At 43.4% G+C, this 21,267-nt stretch overlaps 1 protein-coding gene across 5 annotated transcripts; it reads left to right on the forward strand.

Annotated features, from left to right (window-relative positions):
* Positions 1–54: 54 nt before the first annotated feature.
* On the forward strand, positions 55–21,210 carry eif4enif1 (eukaryotic translation initiation factor 4E nuclear import factor 1). 5 transcript variants are annotated; one of them, XM_079741913.1, is made up of 19 exons: positions 55–319; positions 984–1,149; positions 1,231–1,304; positions 1,513–1,640; positions 2,266–2,540; positions 3,159–3,357; positions 3,621–3,778; positions 3,943–4,081; positions 4,806–4,982; positions 5,082–5,347; positions 5,600–5,677; positions 8,470–8,671; positions 8,820–8,902; positions 8,999–9,135; positions 11,443–11,524; positions 15,839–15,959; positions 16,554–16,868; positions 16,973–17,143; positions 20,283–21,210. In XM_079741913.1, exons 2-19 carry the CDS (start codon positions 1,039–1,041, stop codon positions 20,465–20,467), a joined length of 2,901 nt encoding a protein of 966 aa, XP_079598039.1. In that variant the 5' UTR covers positions 55–319; positions 984–1,038; the 3' UTR covers positions 20,468–21,210. The 5 variants fall into 5 exon arrangements, with proteins under 5 accessions (XP_079598039.1, XP_079598043.1, XP_079598041.1 ...); XM_079741917.1 differs by having other exon boundaries at positions 16,581–16,868; XM_079741915.1 differs by having other exon boundaries at positions 8,470–8,656.
* Positions 21,211–21,267: the final 57 nt, after the last annotated feature.

Below are 21,267 nucleotides of genomic sequence, written 5' to 3' on the forward strand. Positions count from 1 at the left end.
GAGGACCTTCTTAAAGCGGCGGTCTGGGGCAGGTCGCTGCTACGACTGAGAGAACAGAAGGAGCGTACCTAGCGATACACACTGTGTCGGCACCAGATCACTGACTGTTTTTCATTTTAGACGTTGTTATTGACTTTATTTCTCTTTTGATATTGTTCATCCGTTTATTTCCGAAGTGACCGGGCAGACTTGGAGTTGTGTGTTCGCTGGGTGGGCATTATCCCATTCCCCAGCTAGTTAGCTGGCTAGCTGAAGCTAGGCTAGCTAGCTAGCCACCTAACTACTCACTGACGGCTAGCGTCAGACGGTATCCCAAACAGTGAGTATGTTTCATTGGTATTATATTATTAATTGAGCCTCTGTACCTGCATTCCATTATGCAATGTGTTTTATTATTTGTGTATAGCATGGCCAGCCACACAAGGCTTTTCGGTGAGAGTGATGTGTATATACGCGCTAATGTTGGGTACAAGCTTTGTTAAAAATGCTAACAACAATTTTTTTTCAGAAATCTGATACGGTGCAATGATTAGTGAATGAATGCCTTGGTTAGCTTGTATGGCTGCTGATGATCAACTGTTCTGCCTCATCAGAAGGGGTCTATAACCGTAACGTTAGTTCATTGTGCATAGTTAATTGACGTGTGGGTCTCACAAAGCGGTTCTCCGGCCGGTATCAATTAACTCGGATTAGCCGCTAGCGTTTGTTGAGTACTTGTGCTCGACTGCCCCAGCTCGTCTGACATTTGTTTAAATGTGAAACTTATAAAAGCATGAACATTATATAATGACGATTAATTCGGGCCAATTTGCACTTCATTTAGGCTTAATTATGACTAGAACCTCAGTACGTTTCTGAATTCCCTCTCCAACGTGCATACCTACCTACAATTATTCAAATTACAAGGAAAACGACACATTTAAGAATGACCAAAGGTGTTTGTATAAATTGAAGTGAATTGAAAATTGAAATTATTCTTGCAGGAATATTTCCATTTTTGGGTTTGAGGCTCTGCTTGGTTGGCTGTACGAATCAGCCATGGAGAATGAGGCATGTGCTGAGAAGGTCTGGGATGGGGATGGGGATGTGGAAGTGGAGAAGGTGAAGGAACCACCAGTAGTAACTGTATCTCCTTACAGATACTCCAAGGTAATGAAAACAGATAAGGAATCAACATAAACATCTATATTTTTCAAGTTGACTTTATAAACATTATGAGCAAACTTGCAGGAGGAGCTTCTGGGAATCAAGGAATTGCCATGCTCTAATGAAAGGCCAGAATGTCTTGCTGACAAATATGACAGGTATACTATAATGCTTGGTGACTGTACAATGGATAGCTGATTAGAATGCAATTATTTTATTTCAGTAATGTGTAATCATAATAATGATACAAGCATGACATTGATTTTTTTTTTTAATTGGTTCAATCCAAAAGCATAGTCAGGCAACTTGTTTGTAATTTGACGTCATGAGAATGTTGGATGTGAACATTTTCTCTGGTGTCTATAGTGATGGTGTCTGGGACCCAGAGAAGTGGCATGCCTCACTGTACCCCACTTCAGAGCGTACCTCACCAGTGGAAGGCTTCAAGAAGGACTACCTGGAAGAACGAGCTCCTTTAAAGAGAAGAATTCCAGGTAAGGGGCTACTATTTATGTTAATTTTCTGTTAAAGGGTCACATCAAAGTGAAATGCAGTGCTGGAACATATCAGGATATGAGAATGTAGCATTTTGAAGTAGTTAAATGGAAATTTGTAAGCTTGTATCTAGCTGCTTTGTCTTTTCATCTCCTTCTGAGAGTTGGTTTAAGAGGAGGAGGAAAGAGGGCAGGTAATTGGACACCGATTTTTTTTTATTTTATTTTTTTTATTATTTTTTTTTAACTAAATGGAGAAAACATTCTACTCTCCCCCAGCTCCCTGTTGTATTTCATGCACCCGTAATGGACAGGATAGATGGCTTCCCTGACCCATTCACAGAAATGATGCACTGATTGATCAGAATTGGGCCGGAGTAGTCAAAACTCTAAATTGTCAAATGGATATCTCGGAGCGCAGTTCACTCACTAATGGCCGATGGGCCATTTCTAACAAATTATACTAAGCAAATTACTATGTTTTGAGCCATTAAACGTAGAGGGTGGAGATTCATGAAGGAAAAGTCCCAGTTAACATTCGTTTGTCATGTTTGTCAAACAAAATATCCAAAATCCATTGACAGATCTGTTCACCTGTAATTTCTCAACATTTCAACGACCTCAGATCCCCGTGAAAGACTAAAGGAGGATGATCTGGACGTGGTCCTCAGCCCGCAGCGGCGGAGCTTTGGAGGAGGATGTCAGGGCATTGCTGCCCCGGCACCCCTGGCCCGCCGCCCCATCAGCCCTCTGGAGAACAAGGAGAACGAAAGCCTCCGCCTGGGTGGAGCGCGTAGGATCGGCAGTGGTCGCATCATCCCCGCCAGGGCCTTCGAGAGGGAGTCGCGTCTGGAGAAGGAGAGGGAGCGTGAGAGGGACTTCAAGGATAAGAGATTCAGGGTCAGTTAAGGAGCCTTATTTGGCTAGATGGCTGATCTTTTCTTTCAGATACCAGAAAATGGCTTCACTTTGTTGACTACAAAAATGAATTTCTCTCTAAACGGAAGCAATCTCGTTTGGTGTTCTTAACTTTACTTTTTTTTTGTTAAGCTATTTTTGAAATATGGAATTATGTAGACCTCACTTTCAGTTTGGTTGGTTTTAAAACATTAATATCAATGCTAGGTTAGGCAATTTGGAGTTACCAGTCGGAGTAGATTGATATTGAAAGTATCTATCGGAAGGCCCCTCATCTTTAAAAATATTTCTTTAGCTTGCTAGCTTTAGCAATAGATCTGCTAGCCTTTTGAAAGACTCAATAATGTTGAATTAATACACGGGCAAAATCTGGATGAACGGAAAGCCATCCAATAATTTGATTGGATCCTTATTACATGACAGCAACATCAACAGATGCCACATTTAAACCAAAAAATGTAAGGGAACTTGATTTGTTGTCGAAGTGTAAAGATATTTTGAACAAAGTTTTGAGTAATGCTTCTAAAATGCCTGTCTTTACCCTAGCTTTAATTTTGATTATTCTGGATTGATTTGTGTTGACATATTTCTCCCATGCAGAGAGACTTTGGGGACAAACGGGTGTTCAGCGAGAGAAGAAGAAACGACTCGTATGCAGAGGAGGAGCCAGAGTGGTTTTCCGGCGGTCCTACAAGCCAATCTGAGACTATTGAGCTCATTGGATTTGATGACAAGATCCTGGAGGATGATAAGCGCAGGTCGAAGCGGTCGAGGAGGCGTACGGAGTCTGTGAAGGAAGGCATGTTGAATATTCATGTTAAGAGACAATTCAACCTAAAAATTATAACTGTTCATGGGCAGCCAGTGTTTTATCTTTATAATCCTCCTATTGTTGAACTCTTATGTTTTGGAATGCCTTCAGTGCGTAGGATCTTATCAAGGTTGGGGATGGCCCCCAACCCTGGCTGTGTTGATGCCATGCCTTTCCAGTTGGATGGAGCAGCAACATATTTGCGTATTGGTACACCTTTTTTTTTTTTAAATCATTGTTTGTGTCTGAAGAGTGTAACGGTGGCCTACCTGAGGAGCCCGACGTGGTCCGAGACTCGACCGCTGACCAGGAGGTCCCCCACCCAGAGGTCCTGCCAGAGCAGTCGGGCGGCGACTTCGACTTCAACGAGTTCTTCAATCTGGAGAAGACGATGCCAGGACTGGCCTCCGTAAGTCCCAAAGACCGCTGAATGTCTTGTCATCATGGATGTGCATTAGTTGTTGGTTATGGTTAGGAGTTTCGTCTTCCTCTACAAAGGGATTCTGGAGCCCTTGGGTTCTAATTTTGCACCAGGTGCTGTTTAATCAGTATTCCGATGTCCTTCCCTTTCAGATGATAGAGGATGTTCTAGGAGAAGGTCCGGTGTCAGCCAGCCGCTTCAGCCAGTGGTTCTCCAGTAACCTAAGTCCTTCAGGGAGCCGCTCTAGCAGCCTTAGGTCGACTCCGCATGAGGAACTGGAGCGGCTAGCAGGTAAACCGTTCTTTAGTGTCATGTTTGAATCACCCAGATGGTGCTGAAGATGCCAACCAGTATTTGCTAGACACACTGAAATAATATTGCACCATTTAATAATTTTGAAAAACATTCTTAACGGCCTAGTTCAATGTGACTGTATTATAAATGCAACATGGCACATCTGACTCTGAAAGCAATGTACAGTAGCTGGATGAACTGTTTTGTTACTCATCCTTTGGTTAGGGGCTTCAGCAATGTCGCATACAATCACACGTTGTATTGCTTATTTCGTCTGGCCCTCAAGGAAGGATGTTGGAATTTGAATGAATAACATATAAAATAAGAAAATGTTGGCAAACGGTTGGCTTTTTCGGCCAAGCAGTGTGTGAATGCACTTCTCAAATCTGTTTACATTCTAAATGAAACTGAGGGTTGACTTACATTTACTGATTAAGTTGTACAATAGGTGGATCAATGTAGTTGGGAAGTGTGTGACAAAACCTTCTTTCAGTCTTTGTTAAAATGGGTGCAAATGGACTGGTCTAAATTACAAACCTGACGTCCTATTCAGTCTATCCCTGTATGGTCCTTGATATAATTTTACAATGCCTCATTTGATTGTTGATGGGCCTTTCCATCAATGGCACTTTTTTTAATATCCTTAGCAGTGGATGGTTTAGCCCATTGGTGGTCAGTTTGACCAAAGGCCAGATTGATGCAAGAGTGTGTCCGCCTCTAGGTCTGGAGCCTCAATGCAGCTCCCCCAGCCACGGCCCCCCACCATACTTCACACCCATACAGTCATCCGACCGCAAAGAGAAGGTGGACATCCTGGAGCTGCTCAACAAAGCCAAGATAGATCTGAAGCCCCTCCTCTCCACCCTGACGGTCAACAAAGCACGCCTACGCGAGAGCAGTGGGTGCACCTAGTTATCATTTTCTGATTGCGTCTTTTCTTCCAATGCATGTCGTGGCCCGACAAGGTTTTTATGAAGTGTTCCTGCCTGTTTCCCAGCTCACTCGGGAGTGGTGCTGTCCCTGGAGGAGGTGGAGGGCGGGATGAAGGGGATGAAGCTCCAGGCCGGGCCCCAGCCTCGACGGGCCCCCCAGCAGACCAGAGGAGACGGGACCCCTGTCATGGTCGAACACCTGGAGGAGGCCCTGACTAGCGGCTCCAGCGCTCGGTCACGCGACCCCGATATGTCGGCCTTCAACAAGCTCGTCAGCAGCATGAAGGCCAGCGGGACTCTGCCAGCGCACCCCAAAGGCAGCACAAACAATGTACGTTTAGCCCTCATGAGCGGCTCTCCATGATGTTCTTGTGATGGTTTTGTTGGACCTCTCAGTAATATGGTCTAAAAAAAGATTTAACTATATCCTGAAGACTTCTCATATTTTAATGGGCTTGATAAATTGGCAAATAGATGATGCAAATTCTACCATGTTTAAATAAAAAATCTGTTTTATTTGCATACCTTACATGAAGGGTTTACTTTTGGGAACTTGTTTCACCTCCCTTCCTCTATCCTCCAGCAGCACCCTTCAGACCCTGCTGTGGTGAGCATGTCTGAAGTCCCGCCACCTGCTCAGCAGCAGAAAAACATATTCCACGTATGTATGATTAATATTATGTTTAGAACTGTAGATCATTGGCCTCACAAAGACAGCCTCAGTACAGAGTTCTGCCTCCATTACTTCAGACACAGGCAACTTGGTTTGAACTAAATTCAGTTGGCCGTCCAGCGAACCCAGTGTTTTTTAATTTTAGGTTTCTTGATTAGTATCTTTATGCTACTTTAGAAGTAAAGACTACTGTGCAGTTTAAGAACTGGGATTCATTGTTAATTATCTTTGTCAATGTAACTCAGCCGTGAGTTTTGTTGAACTCCCCATCCAGACCTCTCCCGTCCCTTCATGCGATATAGGGCAATTGGCAAACCATTGACCTATTGGAGAATCATTCTATTGCAGTTCATTGTTTAGTAGCTACTGCTTTGTTTTCGTCCAACACAAGTAAGCCCTTACAAGCTGCCCATGCTAGGTTGGTACTAAAACAGTACCCACAAACCAACAAATGCACATGTTTCCCTTCTGTTAACGATGTTGGGTGCGGAGGCTCACTGACTTAGAGACTGATGCGCGTAGTTATGATTCTGCCTTCAGAGCCGGGGTGAAGGGTTTTAACCTCTTGGGCTCTCACTGACCCGAGGGCGGGACACAGTGAGTCTGGGTGACGGTCAATCGAGTGAAAACAACTGACCTGTTTACACTAACACTAAACTAACTTCACACTAAGCCAGTAGCTGATGATAACATGCATGTAATTAAAAGAAAAGGGAAAGCATTATGCTAACTAGAAAATGCATTTCCTGAAGTGCTGAAATACATTGTTACAAAAGGTGGAAGCTAAAATGTAATACTGTCAAAGCTGGAAGATGGTAGTGGTATAAGTAGTAGTAGCAGTAGATGCACAAACGATATGCCTTATGAAACGTATGGTATTGACTGTTTGTAGAAAGAATTATTATAATCCCACCTTTTTTTTTTTTTGAATCAGCCGAAATTGTAGGTACTCGCCTAATGCTCATTTTTCCAACCGAACATTATTAATATTAGTCCAATTGGGCAGGAAAAACTGCCCAATCTAGTAACACTGCTTCCACGTCCTCGCGCTCTAACATCAGCGAAATTCAATGAGACCAACTGAAAACAAGCCGACATGGAACATAAACTGATTTGGAAAAGTATAAATTCTGTTTTCAGATTGTTGAAGATACATGTGTGTTTTGTTAAACCTTTGAACGACGGTTAACGATAAAATATTGACCAAGTTACAAAGTCTGAAGTAGCGTCAGAGAATGGGCGGACGACTCCGCGGTCCTCCCATTGACTTCTATTGTAAGAAAATGTATTTTAGAAGTAGAATATCTTAAAGTATAAAATATTTTAAAAATCTAAATTTTAACATTGGATTGGAGTCTCTAGGTGAAGAATTGAGGAAGGAGATAGGTCCCAAAGTTTGTGGAGAATAATAAAAACTAAAAGTTAACAATATTTGAGCGCTGCATGCAGCACTCACCTAATTAACTTGAAGTGTGTATGAGTCATTCACTATTCCACACGGTATTATTTCCCAGTAAATGGTTTGCAATTCACAATTTGTTTCAAAGTAGGGTTTCGGAAATACCCCAAATTGCTAAGCTAACCTCAACCAAAACCAAAAGCGGTTTAGGCATCCAGGGATGGTTAAACGTGTTTGGCTCTGGCTGTTGAGTCTCGAGGTGAAAAACTGGTTTAAGGGCCAAGTAGAAAATGCATTTCCTGTAGAAAACGCAGTGAGGGCAGTAGTGTAATGATTTTAAGCATGTTAAGGTAGAGCCTTTTGAAGTGTTGAATAGCTGAACCCAAGAGAAGATTTGAAAAGAGTTCAATACAGAAGTCTGAATGGTGTAAGCCTAACAGTATAAACATGCAATCCATTGAAATAAGAAGAAACAATAAATAAACTAAAGTGATAACGCTTGAACCCAGGTCGGCCTTGCACAGATTGTGCGTTGGCGCAAAACATTCTGAATAATGGCCTGTCGACTGGTGCATCCATACGAGGGTGAATTTAACCGACTGGAACAATATTTTTTGGTCGATATGCCTCATCGATCCAGCTCTCACCGCCAGTCTTTACCCATGTTTGTAAAAGTACATTGTGATGGGTAAACCCAATGCTGTAATTTCATAAAACTCAGTCAGATATTGTGAAATTAGGAATTTCTGAATTCTTATACAGAGTTCAGTTTGCAGCCCAACATATCTTTACTCAGACTTCTTACTGGACGTGTCTTAGTCCGTGAACATGTAGTGGCAAACACAGAATTTAAGCTAGGGGATTTTGCTCTTTGGTGTGCCCAATTGTAGAGAAGTATTGTCCTGGGAAATTCATATGCAGTGACTGTTGTTTGACAGGACAGAAATCCAGCTATTATGAGCTGCTACACTTGTTTAGAAGATAATGGATGTCAGCTGTCCAATTTCGGAACGCGTGCGTACTGCAAGAGCGCATGGCGTGACGAAACACATGGCAGATGGAAATCTAATGGGACAAATCTTTAGGTTTCCTTGGCATGAAAAGTTCTTACCTCGCTGAAAAATTGTACCGATGTCGTTGACGAATTGTGTTTTACGCTGGAAATACGGAACCATTTTAAATCTGGACTGTGGGTGAGTGGCTGAACAGTTGAGTTTGGATGGCAGACGCTCCTCAAACACTGCAGTCAGCACCTAATGAGCGATGTGAATATGGCCTGGCTGTGTGAGGCTGAGGTCAATAGGTTGTCGTTGTCAGATTTTGACTTGCGGTCTCTGACCATACCTGCCCAAGCTTCACCTGTTTAATGTGTCTTTTGCAGGATCTCCTGGGCGGGCCGTGTCGTCCTCGCAGCAGCTCTCCCACATTACTGAGTGGCCTCCTGGGCTCCGAGGACCCCCACTCTGCCCCTCTACACGGCCTGCTGCACAAGGGCCCCTCTCCGACGCTGTACCCACAGAGGGCCCCTTCACCAGACTACTTTCATGGACATATGCAGCCTCCAGCAGGTAAATCTGTCAATGGTAAGCAATGTTAACATTCTTACTTGTGGTTTTTCCTCATTGATATCTTTATGGCTCATGCTTCCTTTTCACCTGTATGGTGTTGCTGCGTCGAATGTCCACAAACTGCATGCCTTGACAGCCTGCTCCAAATCGCTTTATTCACAAGGGTTTCCAGTTGGGCCTCAGTCATTACCGCAGTTTACAGACATGCACAGCTCCATCAGTCCAGGACCCACCACACAGCAGCAGGTGAGAGCCATACGTCTGGTCTACTGCTGATGCGTTCATGTCTCCCAACTCTGAATCATCCCTATTTGAACCTGTTTTGCGCTGGTGTTCCTGCAGATGAGGGCCCTCTCAATGGCAGTGAACCATGCAGACCTGGAAGCTCTGACCTACCAGCAGGAGCTGGGCATGCACGCCCACCACCAATACCAGCAGTGCTACAATAAGCAGGCGCAGGACAAATCCTTCAGGAACAGGCCAGTTCAACCCTACTACTAGGCCATCAATTTACATCCACACTTGCAATGACCTGCGTATTTTCCAGTCTGCTGTGTTCTGATTACGTGGGTCTTTCCTTGCAATTTGATTGGACTCCAAATTCAGTGGGGGCACTACTTGAGTTATTTATTAATGTCGGTCACTTTCACTAAGAAATTAACTACTTAATATATTATGCAGTGGTTGTTTCAATCGCATGTGCTATGAAAAATGATTGTGTCCAAAGATAACTGTATCAAGTTGTATATTGGGCTGGTATCAAATCGGGGGGGGGGGGGGGGAGAGAGAAACTACTTTTTCTTGTCCTGGAGAAATGCAACCCCCTTATCGGAGCAATGCTACAGGGGAAAAGTATTTTCACCTAGCAAAGCAACTACAATGTTTTAAACTGATCAAACTTCAACGAAGTTGAGGGTTAGCCAATTTTTATGTTCTCTAGTTATCTCAACCAGCCAAAATGATGACAAACGAGAAAAATGTCACTTGTCTGTTAAAAAGTAATTTGTCGCCACAGCTTCTTGCGTTAATCCCTTGTCATTTCAAGGAGAGCTATGTGATCGGAACACTGGTCTGACTGCGACACTTGAATGCAAACTCTCTGGATCTCTTTAGGATTTCACTTGCCACATACGACATGCTTGAGTGTAATGCACCACTTTGCCTGCAGGGGAAGGGGTGCATTACACTTAAAGCTGCTTGTAGGGCTGTCACTTTTTCCAAAAATGAAATTCGAACGAATTTCGAATGTCCATAATTAATTCAAATACATTCGACCCCCCCCCCCCCCCCCCCCCCCATAGAACACGACAACAGTCTTGATTTTTTTATGTTGCTCTTTTTATTTCTTGTGGAAATCACGTATACCTACTGAATTCATAACAGCACAGGATAAAAACACATCTTTGTAAACACAACAAGAGGAAGCTCCGACACACAAGTGCGGCTGTATTTTACACATTAACAATAACTGCTCGGAGCGTGATATGCGGAGCGCATGTCGTCCATGGCACACACAGCCTATATAAACGAACAATCTGTGAGGCCGACCTCCAACACGGAATGCTGCTCTTTTTATTCCTTACGGAAAGAAAATGAGACTTTCACATGCCTCTGAATTCATATAGGCTAACATAGGAGTTGGAAAAAAAAAACTCAAATAGAACATTTTTAAATAAAGAAAGGAGTGCGCCGATTTTAGCTAGAACAAGGCTGTACACTCTGTGCTGCTCCGCTCGGCAGTTGTTCCTCTACTGCTACATTTCGGTGGTAAGCTAGCAGATGAGTGCGCAAATTTGATGTCGATAAGTACGACAGCTCTCTTTTACAAAGACGACAAACGGCGTTGTCTTTGTTTGTGACTTTTCCACCCACGGTGTAAAAGCCAAAATGCTTCCATACGCTGCTTTTTAAATGTGATGGTGTCGTTATGGTCCGCTCAGCATTGTACTCCTCGCAATTCTCCATTTTTAATAGCAGTTTTTTAATAGCCGTATCTCGGTTCGCGTTCTCTTCAGTTACGTTTTGTTTCAAAGCCCTCTTGGCCTGTCTGTATCGAATGTTGATTCAACATTCGATACAGATAGCCAGGCCAAGAGGGTCGGCAACAGGTCAAACTGATATAAAATGTTAGCGCGCCCTCTGCTGGATCGAAAGCAGACTACTTAAAATGGTCTGAAGTTCTTATGAGACGGCAGCACACACAGTTCGAATGGAGAATTACACTTCGAATTCGAACTTTTCACCCCACCTTCGAACGAATATTTGAACTTCGAATAAAAAGTGACAGCCCTAGCTGCTTGTACACCGCCGAACGGCAACCGCCCTGATAACCGCCTCGCTGCCGGAGGGTTGTGTGAAAGGGCCAGGCAATTTAAAAAACGGCTGCTACCGCTGTCGCCGAAAGTTTCCACACGGGGAAAGCTGAGCGGTAGGGCAAAATCTGTGCGTTCACGCGGGCGGCAACCGCTTTCTGGTCCAACAGCCGCTTTGGTAACCGCCTCCCGTCTGCCGCCCTTCCCTCATTGAAATGAATGGAGGCGGGGAGTTTCCACGCGGTGTGAAAGATGCTTAAGTCTGTTGTACCCACCCCTGCCAGGCAGTTGCATGTGTAGGTAATGACGTGCCCCTGCAAATCGCTTGAAAGGGGCGGTCGCTGGGGTCGGCGGTGCTTTAGTTTGCTAGTGCCAGTGCTACCACCTGATGAAGTGAAATTTGCCCAAATCTAAAATCTTTCTGGTCATGGGTTCATGACAGTCAGCCTAAAGTATTTTCCTTCCAAACCACAGGCAAACCAGAACAAATCATTCCCCAGGGCCCGGCTCTCACCCAGGTGACCGGAATTCTCCTGGGAATGCAGTCACTAGCATGGTGAGTTACCTGGAGTGGGCATGTTGCACAACATCCAGGTTTTAGGTTGATTTTTCTGTCAAATGTCCAACTGCCCAATGGTGCTGAACAGCACAATGCACAAGGGGATTCAACACGTTTTAGGATTCTGTTCCTGAAGGATAGACGATAAGAGTTGGATGCTACAATTTAAGGTTATGTAATTATAATGGATCCCAATGGATGGCACTGCGATGCCTACAAAGGTCCACATTCCGAAGTCTCACTTAAAGCCTATCGAATGTTAAATATGAAGGTTGAAGGAGCATCAGAGGACGTGAAAAAAAACAACGTAAGCCATAGTTTTTAGATGATAGGCCTATGTACTTGTCCTTTTTTAAAAAAAAAGAGCTGCGAAGCCAAATTCTTTGACAAGGTGTAACTAAATTTGAATCAGAGTAGATGATCAGTAGATTAAAGGTCTGCGTTTTTATTTTATTTTTGTGCAAGCCCGTGATAATAAGTATTGTGTTTACGTTCCTGTAGTTTGAGCCCTTTCTCTCTGCATGGGGAGTGGGTCATCTGTCGTGGAGGCTGCCATGTTGCACTGGCATTGCCCTAGAGTAGCCCAGAGCGGGCAAACTGCTCTGGAGTGTTTTTTAAAACCAGAGTTGGCAAGAGTGATGTCATGTCAAGAGTCAGTCATGTTAACCCCATGGGTAGGTCTCATTTGAGATCCTAACGTAAAAATGACTATACGAAATGACACAATGTGGCGGTATACTTTGTATCCAAGAAGCCTAGCCCACTCCAGGGGAGTTAGGCCTAGAGGGAGTCCCTGGAGGCGGTTCTTTAATGCATCCATGTTTTTGTAACTTTGGCTTTTGAGGTTGTTTCACTGTTAACTTAAAGTAGGTTGTCCTTCTTTGTCAGAAAGTTGGTATCCAAAACGAAACTGTAGTGATACAACTTGAGTCATGTTATCAAGAACAACCTATATTCATCTATCGCAGTGGAAGGAAACATTGGCCTGTAGTTATGACGGCTATTAAAGGACAAATCCGGTGTAAAATGGATCTGGGATATGTTTAATATGATAACGAGTTGGAATGTTCGTTTGGGAGCAAAAAGGCGCATGTATATGCATTCTTAAGTTGGCTGTTTTTAGCCGATTCTACCAAAACACTATAAACTTGGAACGATGGGGGCATGTGCCACTTATGGGGGCATGGGCCACTTAAAAGGCTTGATAAGGGTCTTAAAATATAAAATAAGGCATTGACAACTTTGTAAGTGTACAGATTGTTGTGGCAAACAAAGAGCTTGCGTGTTGACGGATGGCATCTCTGTGTTTGCCAATCTACTTATGGAGTCTTAAAAACAAGATGGCGTCAACGGGTGAACTACTGATGGTATTGTGTGTATAAAATGTCCTTTTTAATAAACAATCTGTACACTTACAAAATTATCAATGCCTCGTTTTATATGTTAAGACCTTTATTATACTACCAAAGAAGTGTCTGGCTACTTCTAGCTTCTTAAGTGGTTTAAAATAACTTAGTTTTTACCATAACACATGCCCCCATCAGTTCCAAGTTTATAGCGTTTTGGTAGAATCGGCTAATAACAACTTAAGAATGCGTATATATGCGCCTTTTTGCTCCCAGACGAACATCCCAACTCGTTATCATACTAAACATATCCCAGATCCATTTTACTCCGGATTTGTCCTTTAAGATGAATGCTCAATACATCAGATGGCCATGAGTACCGGTCTAGGAATGTAGTTTACCACTGGGTGCAGTGAAACTTGAAAGGCTGTATATTTTGAGGGACATGGAGGAGGAAAGTGTCCATTGTTACGATGACAAGTTGACGTGTGTGATTAAACTGTTTTGTTGACAGTTTTACAGCAAGGATGGATTTTTCTATACCGAGGATGGTTATATCTTCATAACTTCTGCTGACCTCTTTTTCAGTGGACATTGCCCGCATGTAGTAACAAACAACCGCAGTGATAGTCAACGATATTTTCTTGCAAAACAAAATGGCAGGTTGAAATGGGACAATTTTGTTCATAAGTAGTCTTTGGGTAAAGACGAGAGATTTGACAATATTTCACACCATCAGAGCGCTGATATCGAGATGTTGTATTTTATAGCTCCTTTCCTCGACTAATCCAAACTAAACTCAATGGTGCCTTGTTTACATGTTGTCGAGTCTTTTCTTAAAGGCATACAACGCATTTGTTGGTTCAACAAAATGACATAGCACATATATTGCACACGGCAAGAACTCTTATACAATCACCCCATCCATTGAGGATGATTCATATTCGAAACTGAACGACGCCTAGAATGTAATCCAGTGTCTTGTTTAAAGGCTGTGTTGCAGGGTTTATTTTCCAACGAATTTGTGCGATTTGCTTGTTGGTATTTAAGATTTAAACTGTTTATTGTATTTAATGTTAGGTATCACAAAACGGAATGTAATACGAAAAAGTAGGTACTATTTTAGCGGTTTGCTATTGATTCTCATTTCCCCCAGAATGCATTGCATGACGTCACGTTGGAGACACGGACCAAAGCCGCATTGAGACCCTTGAGAGTAGAGACTAGTAAGAGTGTTCAGCAGATTATTCAGATACATAGATAAATACATAGATATTATCTATAGTTAGTATATGCTACACGTGAACCTCCTAAGATGGCGCAATTTGATTGGTTCGCTATCTCGGGATATTGGGCAATATCCCATGATTGACATCTCAAACTTGATATTGTTTTCATAGCAAAATGTCAGCTGATGACAACAAATAAACCTTCGGTCTCGGGGGCTATTCCCCACTATTCACTTCGCCTTCGGCGAATAATTGTTGACTAATAGCCTAGATAGATATATAGCCTAGTCAAGTCTTTATTAATACCAAACTACACGCCGGGAATTAATTTAGGTGATTCGGCTCACACAGTATAGCCTACAAGACACACAGAATAAGGGAGACAAGTCTGACTGGACATACACAAAATACATCACATTAAAACTAGACCCATGCGTTGATAGATGGATAGACAGAAAGATAATTAAATGTTCTATTATTTGCCTTGCGGAGCCAGCCAATCCTGTGCTCGTATGCAAATTAGCCATGTGCGCCTAACACAAAGAGGTAATTTTGAGAAGTCATACTAAAAACGGATAGCAAGCGAAAGCCGAACCAGACTGTATCAATCACATACTTTGGGTCCAATCTAACTTATGGTTAGAGGCTAGTCTTTAAATCTTTGCAGTGACTGAATGTTAATAAAACGGATTGTTTTGCATTAGATGAGTGTGCGACTGTGCGTGTGTCCTTTTCGGCTTCGGCATACTGCATGGTTATGAAGGCCTTGTGGTTAGTTGTGGTCTTAGTGAAGCAGCCTAGCCTTGGAGTTGGTTAAGTTGGAGTGATTGTGTAGTACGGGCGTGCGAGAGAGGGAGCACACCCGCCGTGGTGATGTTTGGCTTGTGGGCTGTCTGTCAGCATCTGCTGGGTTGGACGGTGTGCTTTGTATGTGTTCAATGTACATCTGTCTGGTCATATTTGCGGTAGATTGATGGTTAAATAATGTCACACCACGATTGGTTATACTTGCAGGCACTCATTTGCAAGTGCACTGATTGCTCTCCGATAGGCTAAGTTAGCCCATAGCTAGCATTATGCCCTCTATTTCTAGATCTTCTGACTAAGTTTACCGGTACTTACGACATAATCGCTGTCACTAGATATAAAGAAAACATTGACTTTCACTCGGTGCTATTCACTCACAGTAAAAATAAATAAAAGTGTCGTTATTGTATGCACTGCTGTTCATTGACTAGCTCCAACTTGCTAAATGTTAGCAACTCTCCACTCATTCTCCTCTGACCATGCATTTAATTGGCTTTGACCGCCATCAGTTCTCGGCAATTCCTCATTCGCCCTCTCACATCTGACAGGTTCGAAGTTATACTGCTGTGGGGCATCATACATGTTGTTTGTGGTTCTTGCTACCTCTTAGACGCCATAGTTCTAGTACTAGGCTGAGGCTACCTTCCACCATGTCTCCCCAACGTCACGTCATCGCCGAATGGCGTTAGAAAACACCTGTTACTGCCAAAAACGACAAACTGGACTTAACACTATTTTGGAGACATTTTATAAATGATACACATATTTTGAGTGCTTTATGTACCCATTAATCAAATCTTCCGGTTAACGTGCATGTAGGCCTTTAAACAAGAGGCTACCTGACGCGGCGATACAGATATGTCAGGCTCTAACTTACCGCCCTGGCTCCTGATCCCACACCTTGAGTAATGTCTGTACTTCCGTTTCAGATATCTGCATCTTTCACTCCGACATCTGTGATTCGAAAAATGTACGAGACAAAGGAAAAGACGAGAGATGAACAAGGAAGTCGACCAGACGGCAAGGAGGAGGCAATTCACTGTCAAGATGGTATAGCATTAATAAATGAATAAGCTTTAATCATTGCTATGGAATACAGTTTGAACTCATTATATTGTACATGGATAATCTTGGCACATTGGATGTAAACGACATGAATACATTCAATTGTACATGAATGTCCCATGTATTTGATGTTTACATAATATCGTAATATTTGGCGCATCGATTGTGCATTGCACGAATAAGGGCGACGATATATCGATATTAAGTCTCAACCCTACTTTGTACCATGGCCTTTAAAAGGTCCCATGGCATGCCACCAGGTGTGGTGTGATTAGCCGTTAAAAGCCGTTTTGGAAATCTGCCCCTTATGACATCCCAGGTGGGCTTGTCTACCTAGAAGTGTGACGGATAGATGAGCAACATTTGCTACAGTCCACTGGGTAGGCTGGTAGACTGATCTATCCAGCACATATCTAGGTGGACATGCCCACCTGTGATGTCATAAGGGGCAGATTTCCAAAACGGCTTGTGATGGCTAATCACAGAACACCTGGTGGCATTCCATGGGACCTTTAATGCAAAGAAATTACACTTACACATTTTTTAAATTTACACATTTTTCATTTTGTTCTAAACTAGATGGAGGTTCCCTTAACCCCTGCCTAGGATCCATGTCTGGAGGTGGTCCTCAGCCTGGGGGTCTGGAGGCCGGTCCACAGAACATGCCCGGCAAGGACGAGCGCCTCAAGCCAGGCTCGGCCGGCCACCAGGTTCCCCCCATGGTCCCCTCCGGGCCCGGCTCGGCCTTCCCACGGCCCATATACCAGGTCCCGCTGCTCTCCCACCTCCCCATGGGGCGGCCGCCGCCTCCCCAGCTCCACCCCAGCGTGGTGCAGCGAATGCTGGCGCAGGGCATCCAGCCCCAGCCACTAGGACCCGCCCTGATGCAGTCAAGTTGGTTGGATTTCTTGTCCTGCAGTCTTTTTCTCCTTGTCTTTATGGCGCCTTTGGAACCTTTTTCGGTCTCCTTGATTTGAATGGTTGTGTATTTGCCCCAGGCATGTTCCCGTCCCACATGGACCTCGCTCAGCTCCGCAGCTTGCCCCCTACCCTGCTCGGCCCTCCACTGTACCCTCTTAGTGCAACGGGGAATCCTCTTCTACCTCCCAGGGCTAATGCCCAGATGCAGCTAGCAGTGATGCAGCAACAACTCCAGCAACAGCGACAAGGTAAACATCATCGGTTATCCGTCCTTTGCTGAAGAGATCGGCTTGAATTAGAAACAGGCCATGAACAGTTGATGTTAAAGCGCTTCTGACTGGGGTTAAAGATGGATGGATAGAGAGCTATGTGGATAAATCTATAGATATACGTCTCAGTGTTTCCCTTATATGCATTCAGCAGCGGCGTACTGCCGCTGCTGGATTGTAAGCGCCACTGCAAAATAAATAGCCTAAATAATGGCAAAGAAATAAATAGAATAATTTCTGCCAAGGGCTCCAGACTGCGACCAAATGGTTGTATTTTGCGACCAAAATGTGAGTGCGACTGAATTTTTTTATTTGTACACGTTAAACACGGAAGGGGCGCGTCAAAGAATCTGTAGCAAGCCAATGAGTGTGAGGAGGATAGGAAATGGCCACTGTGATGTGGCCAATGTGTGGAGGGGGAGGGTCCTAGAGATTAAATATCGAGCGGGCATAAACGTCTCTGTGAGAAGGAGAAAGATTTCACAACCTGCTACGTGTGTTTGAACAATTCACAAAATATTGACTCGGTCTTCCGACCTGCGGCCAGAGTCCTGCACGGGTCTTATTTTACAATCCCGCAATACTTTAAAACGCATTCGACCCTTGTTCCGACAGTAGCAAGAATTACATTCCACACCCGACCCGCTATAAATTGATAGACGCCCGACCGGCACCCGAAGGAAAATTAGACGGAACGATATATATCACGATATAGCACATTTTCTGTAAATTCAATGAAAAATAAATAGTTTATATAAAATGACCACATGGAAAGGCCTATTTCGTATTACATTTTGAATTATATACTCTACAAATAAAGAACTTACTCATGATTATTTTTCTCCTTTTATTTAGAACCTTTGTGCAAATTATGCATGCAACAAAATATAAAATATGAATGTATAAATATAAAAAGGTAAATAGAAAACACTTTTTTGGTTGGTTTTCAAAAATATTAAAACCAACCAAAAAGCTCTTGAGTCGTGGGGATTGCGTGAGGATCGCCTAGTCTGTGTCACCACGGATAACGCCACAAACAACATCCTTGCACTTCGGCTGAATGACTGGACACGCTTACAATGTTTTGGTCACCGTCTTCATCTAGCCATTGGTGAGTGTCTAAAACAATGTAAAAATATATTTCAGCAAGAATAACAATTTTTATAGTAATACATGGTCAAATATGTCTGCAATTGAGTTTCTGAGCATTTAAAAGCCAGTTTAAAAGCTTAAAATACAAAATACTCCCCCTGACTTTGTAAACAATCAAGTTATGATTTTTCCCTCCCCCTAGTGCGCACCTCTATAAAATACAGTAACAATAAAATATCATTTTAAAATTAAAATAGTGGTTGGTTTGTGGCGTTATCCGTGGTGACACAGACTAGGTGATCCTCACGCAGTCCCCACGACTCAAGAGCTTCCCTGAGACCTCTGGCTATAATTTCTCCCGTGTGGTCATCTGGGAAATAGCTTGTCTGTAAACACTGACTGCAGAGTGTCCAGTCTCGAACAAAGTGTATCATCAGGCTCATATAGGGATGTGTCGTTCGGCTCGACCACATATCTGTTGTTATAGCGTAGTACAATACCTTGTGGATTTCCTCCTCTACTTTGGCCCGACACTCTTGATATAAATGAGGCAACTGGACTCGAGTGAAGTATTTTCGGCTTGGCATTGTGTACCTTGGGTCGAGTGGTCGCACCAACTCACGAAACCCCTGTTTCTCGACCATGTAAATTGGGGCCATGTCTTTGTAGATGTAAATTGCAATGGCAGCCGTTATCTCCTTCCATCGTCGGGAATCTTTGTCATATGGTGTGCCGCGGGCAAAAGCTTCTTGCACGGTCTGGGGTTTGTTTTGAGCACTCGACGACTGTATTTCTTTGGATTTCATCCGTAGACTCTCTCCGTACTGTTTGTCGTGATTCTTTCGTAGGTGGTAAAATAGGTTGTTGGTGTTTGAGTCTGGTGAGGGGACTGGTTATCGGCATACTTTACAAAGTACGTTTTTCTGGTCCGTGTCAGACTTTTCCAACCAAAACCACGTCCATGCAATAGAAGTAGCCCCTCTTTTAGGTACAAGCTCACTTTGTCTTGGCTGGTCATCGGAGTCCTTCTCCTGTTCCGAATTGTCACGTTCACTCTCCTCTGTGTTTGTTTGTGTTGCCTTCATGTGCCGTGTGGAAGAATGTAAAGCGTCGTCCAAATGACGAGAAATATTACCGTAAAGAGTGATTTGCGGCAAGACGATATAAACGATAGAGCATCATATGAAACGATAGACGTTTTTTGTATTGTCACACGATATATCGCCCAGCCCTATCATCCACTGTTGACGGTTTTAGTTGACTCCTCCGCTCCTGAATAACATATCCAGCACCGGAGAAGTAAATCGCAAAACCCGCGTCCCCGCCGGTAACCAAACCCGGTCAGGACTTCATGTGCTATAAAGGGCTTATCACACAGGAGGCGTTTGTCGCTCCTGCTGCATTCTCAATGGAGGCGAGCGGGCAGAGGAGGCCAATAGGTCCATGGAGGAGGCGCAGCGTCCTGTCGAACGCATGCGCGCACACTTGGAAACAGTTGGTATAGATGGTAATCACTATAAAATGTGACACTGAATTTGAAACCGCATATTATAATTTCTGCATCTATTATCTAAATACTAATTAGTAATACAGAAAAAAAAGAGAATCACTTTGGTGTGTGCCCTAAAATTTCTGGTTGTGCCCCTAAAATGTTCAGTTAGGGGCCACAGTGCTCCTAGTGAAAAAAGTTAGTCTGGAGCCCTAAAGTTCAAGGCACAATGATCTGGTCTCAGCAGATACCTGGACTCTGTTGGTTATGTCATATTTGGAAGCTCAATCTGTACATTTCTCCCAAAAAATCATGGACCCCCCTAGTGTTGCTAGGTTACCAACTCACAGCAACACTGCTACAAAGAAATCGAGTGGAAACACTGTACGTCTCTATATACACTAAATATAGTTGGTGTTTTTCTATATCAAGCTTATCACTCAAGTGTGCATAGTGAACTGGCCTAACGGAGTAAGCATGTGAGTTTGTTTGACAGTATTAAGTGTCATTGTTGTTAAATCTCTGATTCCGTTGCAGGACACCCAGGAGCCGGGGTCTCGCACTCACAGAACCACGGCCACCACCGGACTAACGCTCAGAGACATGGCGCGAGTCCCCCCCTCGGCCTGGCTAAGTGGTTCGGCTCGGACGTGCTCCAGCAGCCCCTTCCCTCCATGCCCGCCAAGGTCATCAGTGTGGATGAGCTGGAGTTTCGGCCGTGAAGCCCTGACGCTGGGACTCCGTCTGTCACCACCTCTCCATTATTGGGAAAAAATGTGAACTTTAATTTGAGAGAAAGTGCAGACATGGATTGTCTGACCATGCTTTGTCTTCAACCTTGAAGTCACTGTCTTTTGATTTCTGAGAAAAGGGAAGACAAGTTATGGTGAATTGTTTTGAAGATTTTTTTTTCTCCCTCTTTTTGTATTTTACTTGCAGAAAAGTAATTAATGTATAGGCCCTGCATTGTACAGACAAATGGTAAAGAAACATATTCTCCTTGTGTATATAAAGCTATTGTTTCTTGGGATGGTGAAGATTTAACTAACCATGGTTCAATTAAATACTGTGGAGACAAAGTCGAGCCATCGAGATTGTTGCGTTTGTCTGGTCGTCTAGGTGTAACGTCCCTCTGCACTGTGAAAGGGCTACTGAAAGTGTTGAATAGCGGTGTGACAGCAGGTGTTCTCAATTAAGTTGCCCTAAATAACTTGGTGTGGCCCCTGATCTACATGTGACTGACGCAAATAGTGAGTTCTGGAGGAATTGGCAATTGTTGGTGTGCCTTCTTTTTTTTCGTTTTTTCTTTTTAACTTACACCCTCCCATCCAACTTGTCACTGGGGGAGAAGCACTGCTCTAAATCAAGTTATTGTATTTCTTTTGGAGGGGGGTGGCTGGGATTCAGTTTATGCCTGTGCTACTCAATTATAGAAGCACAATTAGAGTTAATAAATAAAATTAAGTAAAACTCAGTTGGTGTCAGTTTACAATGTTTCCTGCTGTCTGTCAATTGTAATATC

This window comes from Pollachius pollachius (assembly GCF_949987615.1).
Source record: "Pollachius pollachius genome assembly, chromosome: 8".
Classification (NCBI taxonomy): domain Eukaryota; kingdom Metazoa; phylum Chordata; class Actinopteri; order Gadiformes; family Gadidae; genus Pollachius; species Pollachius pollachius.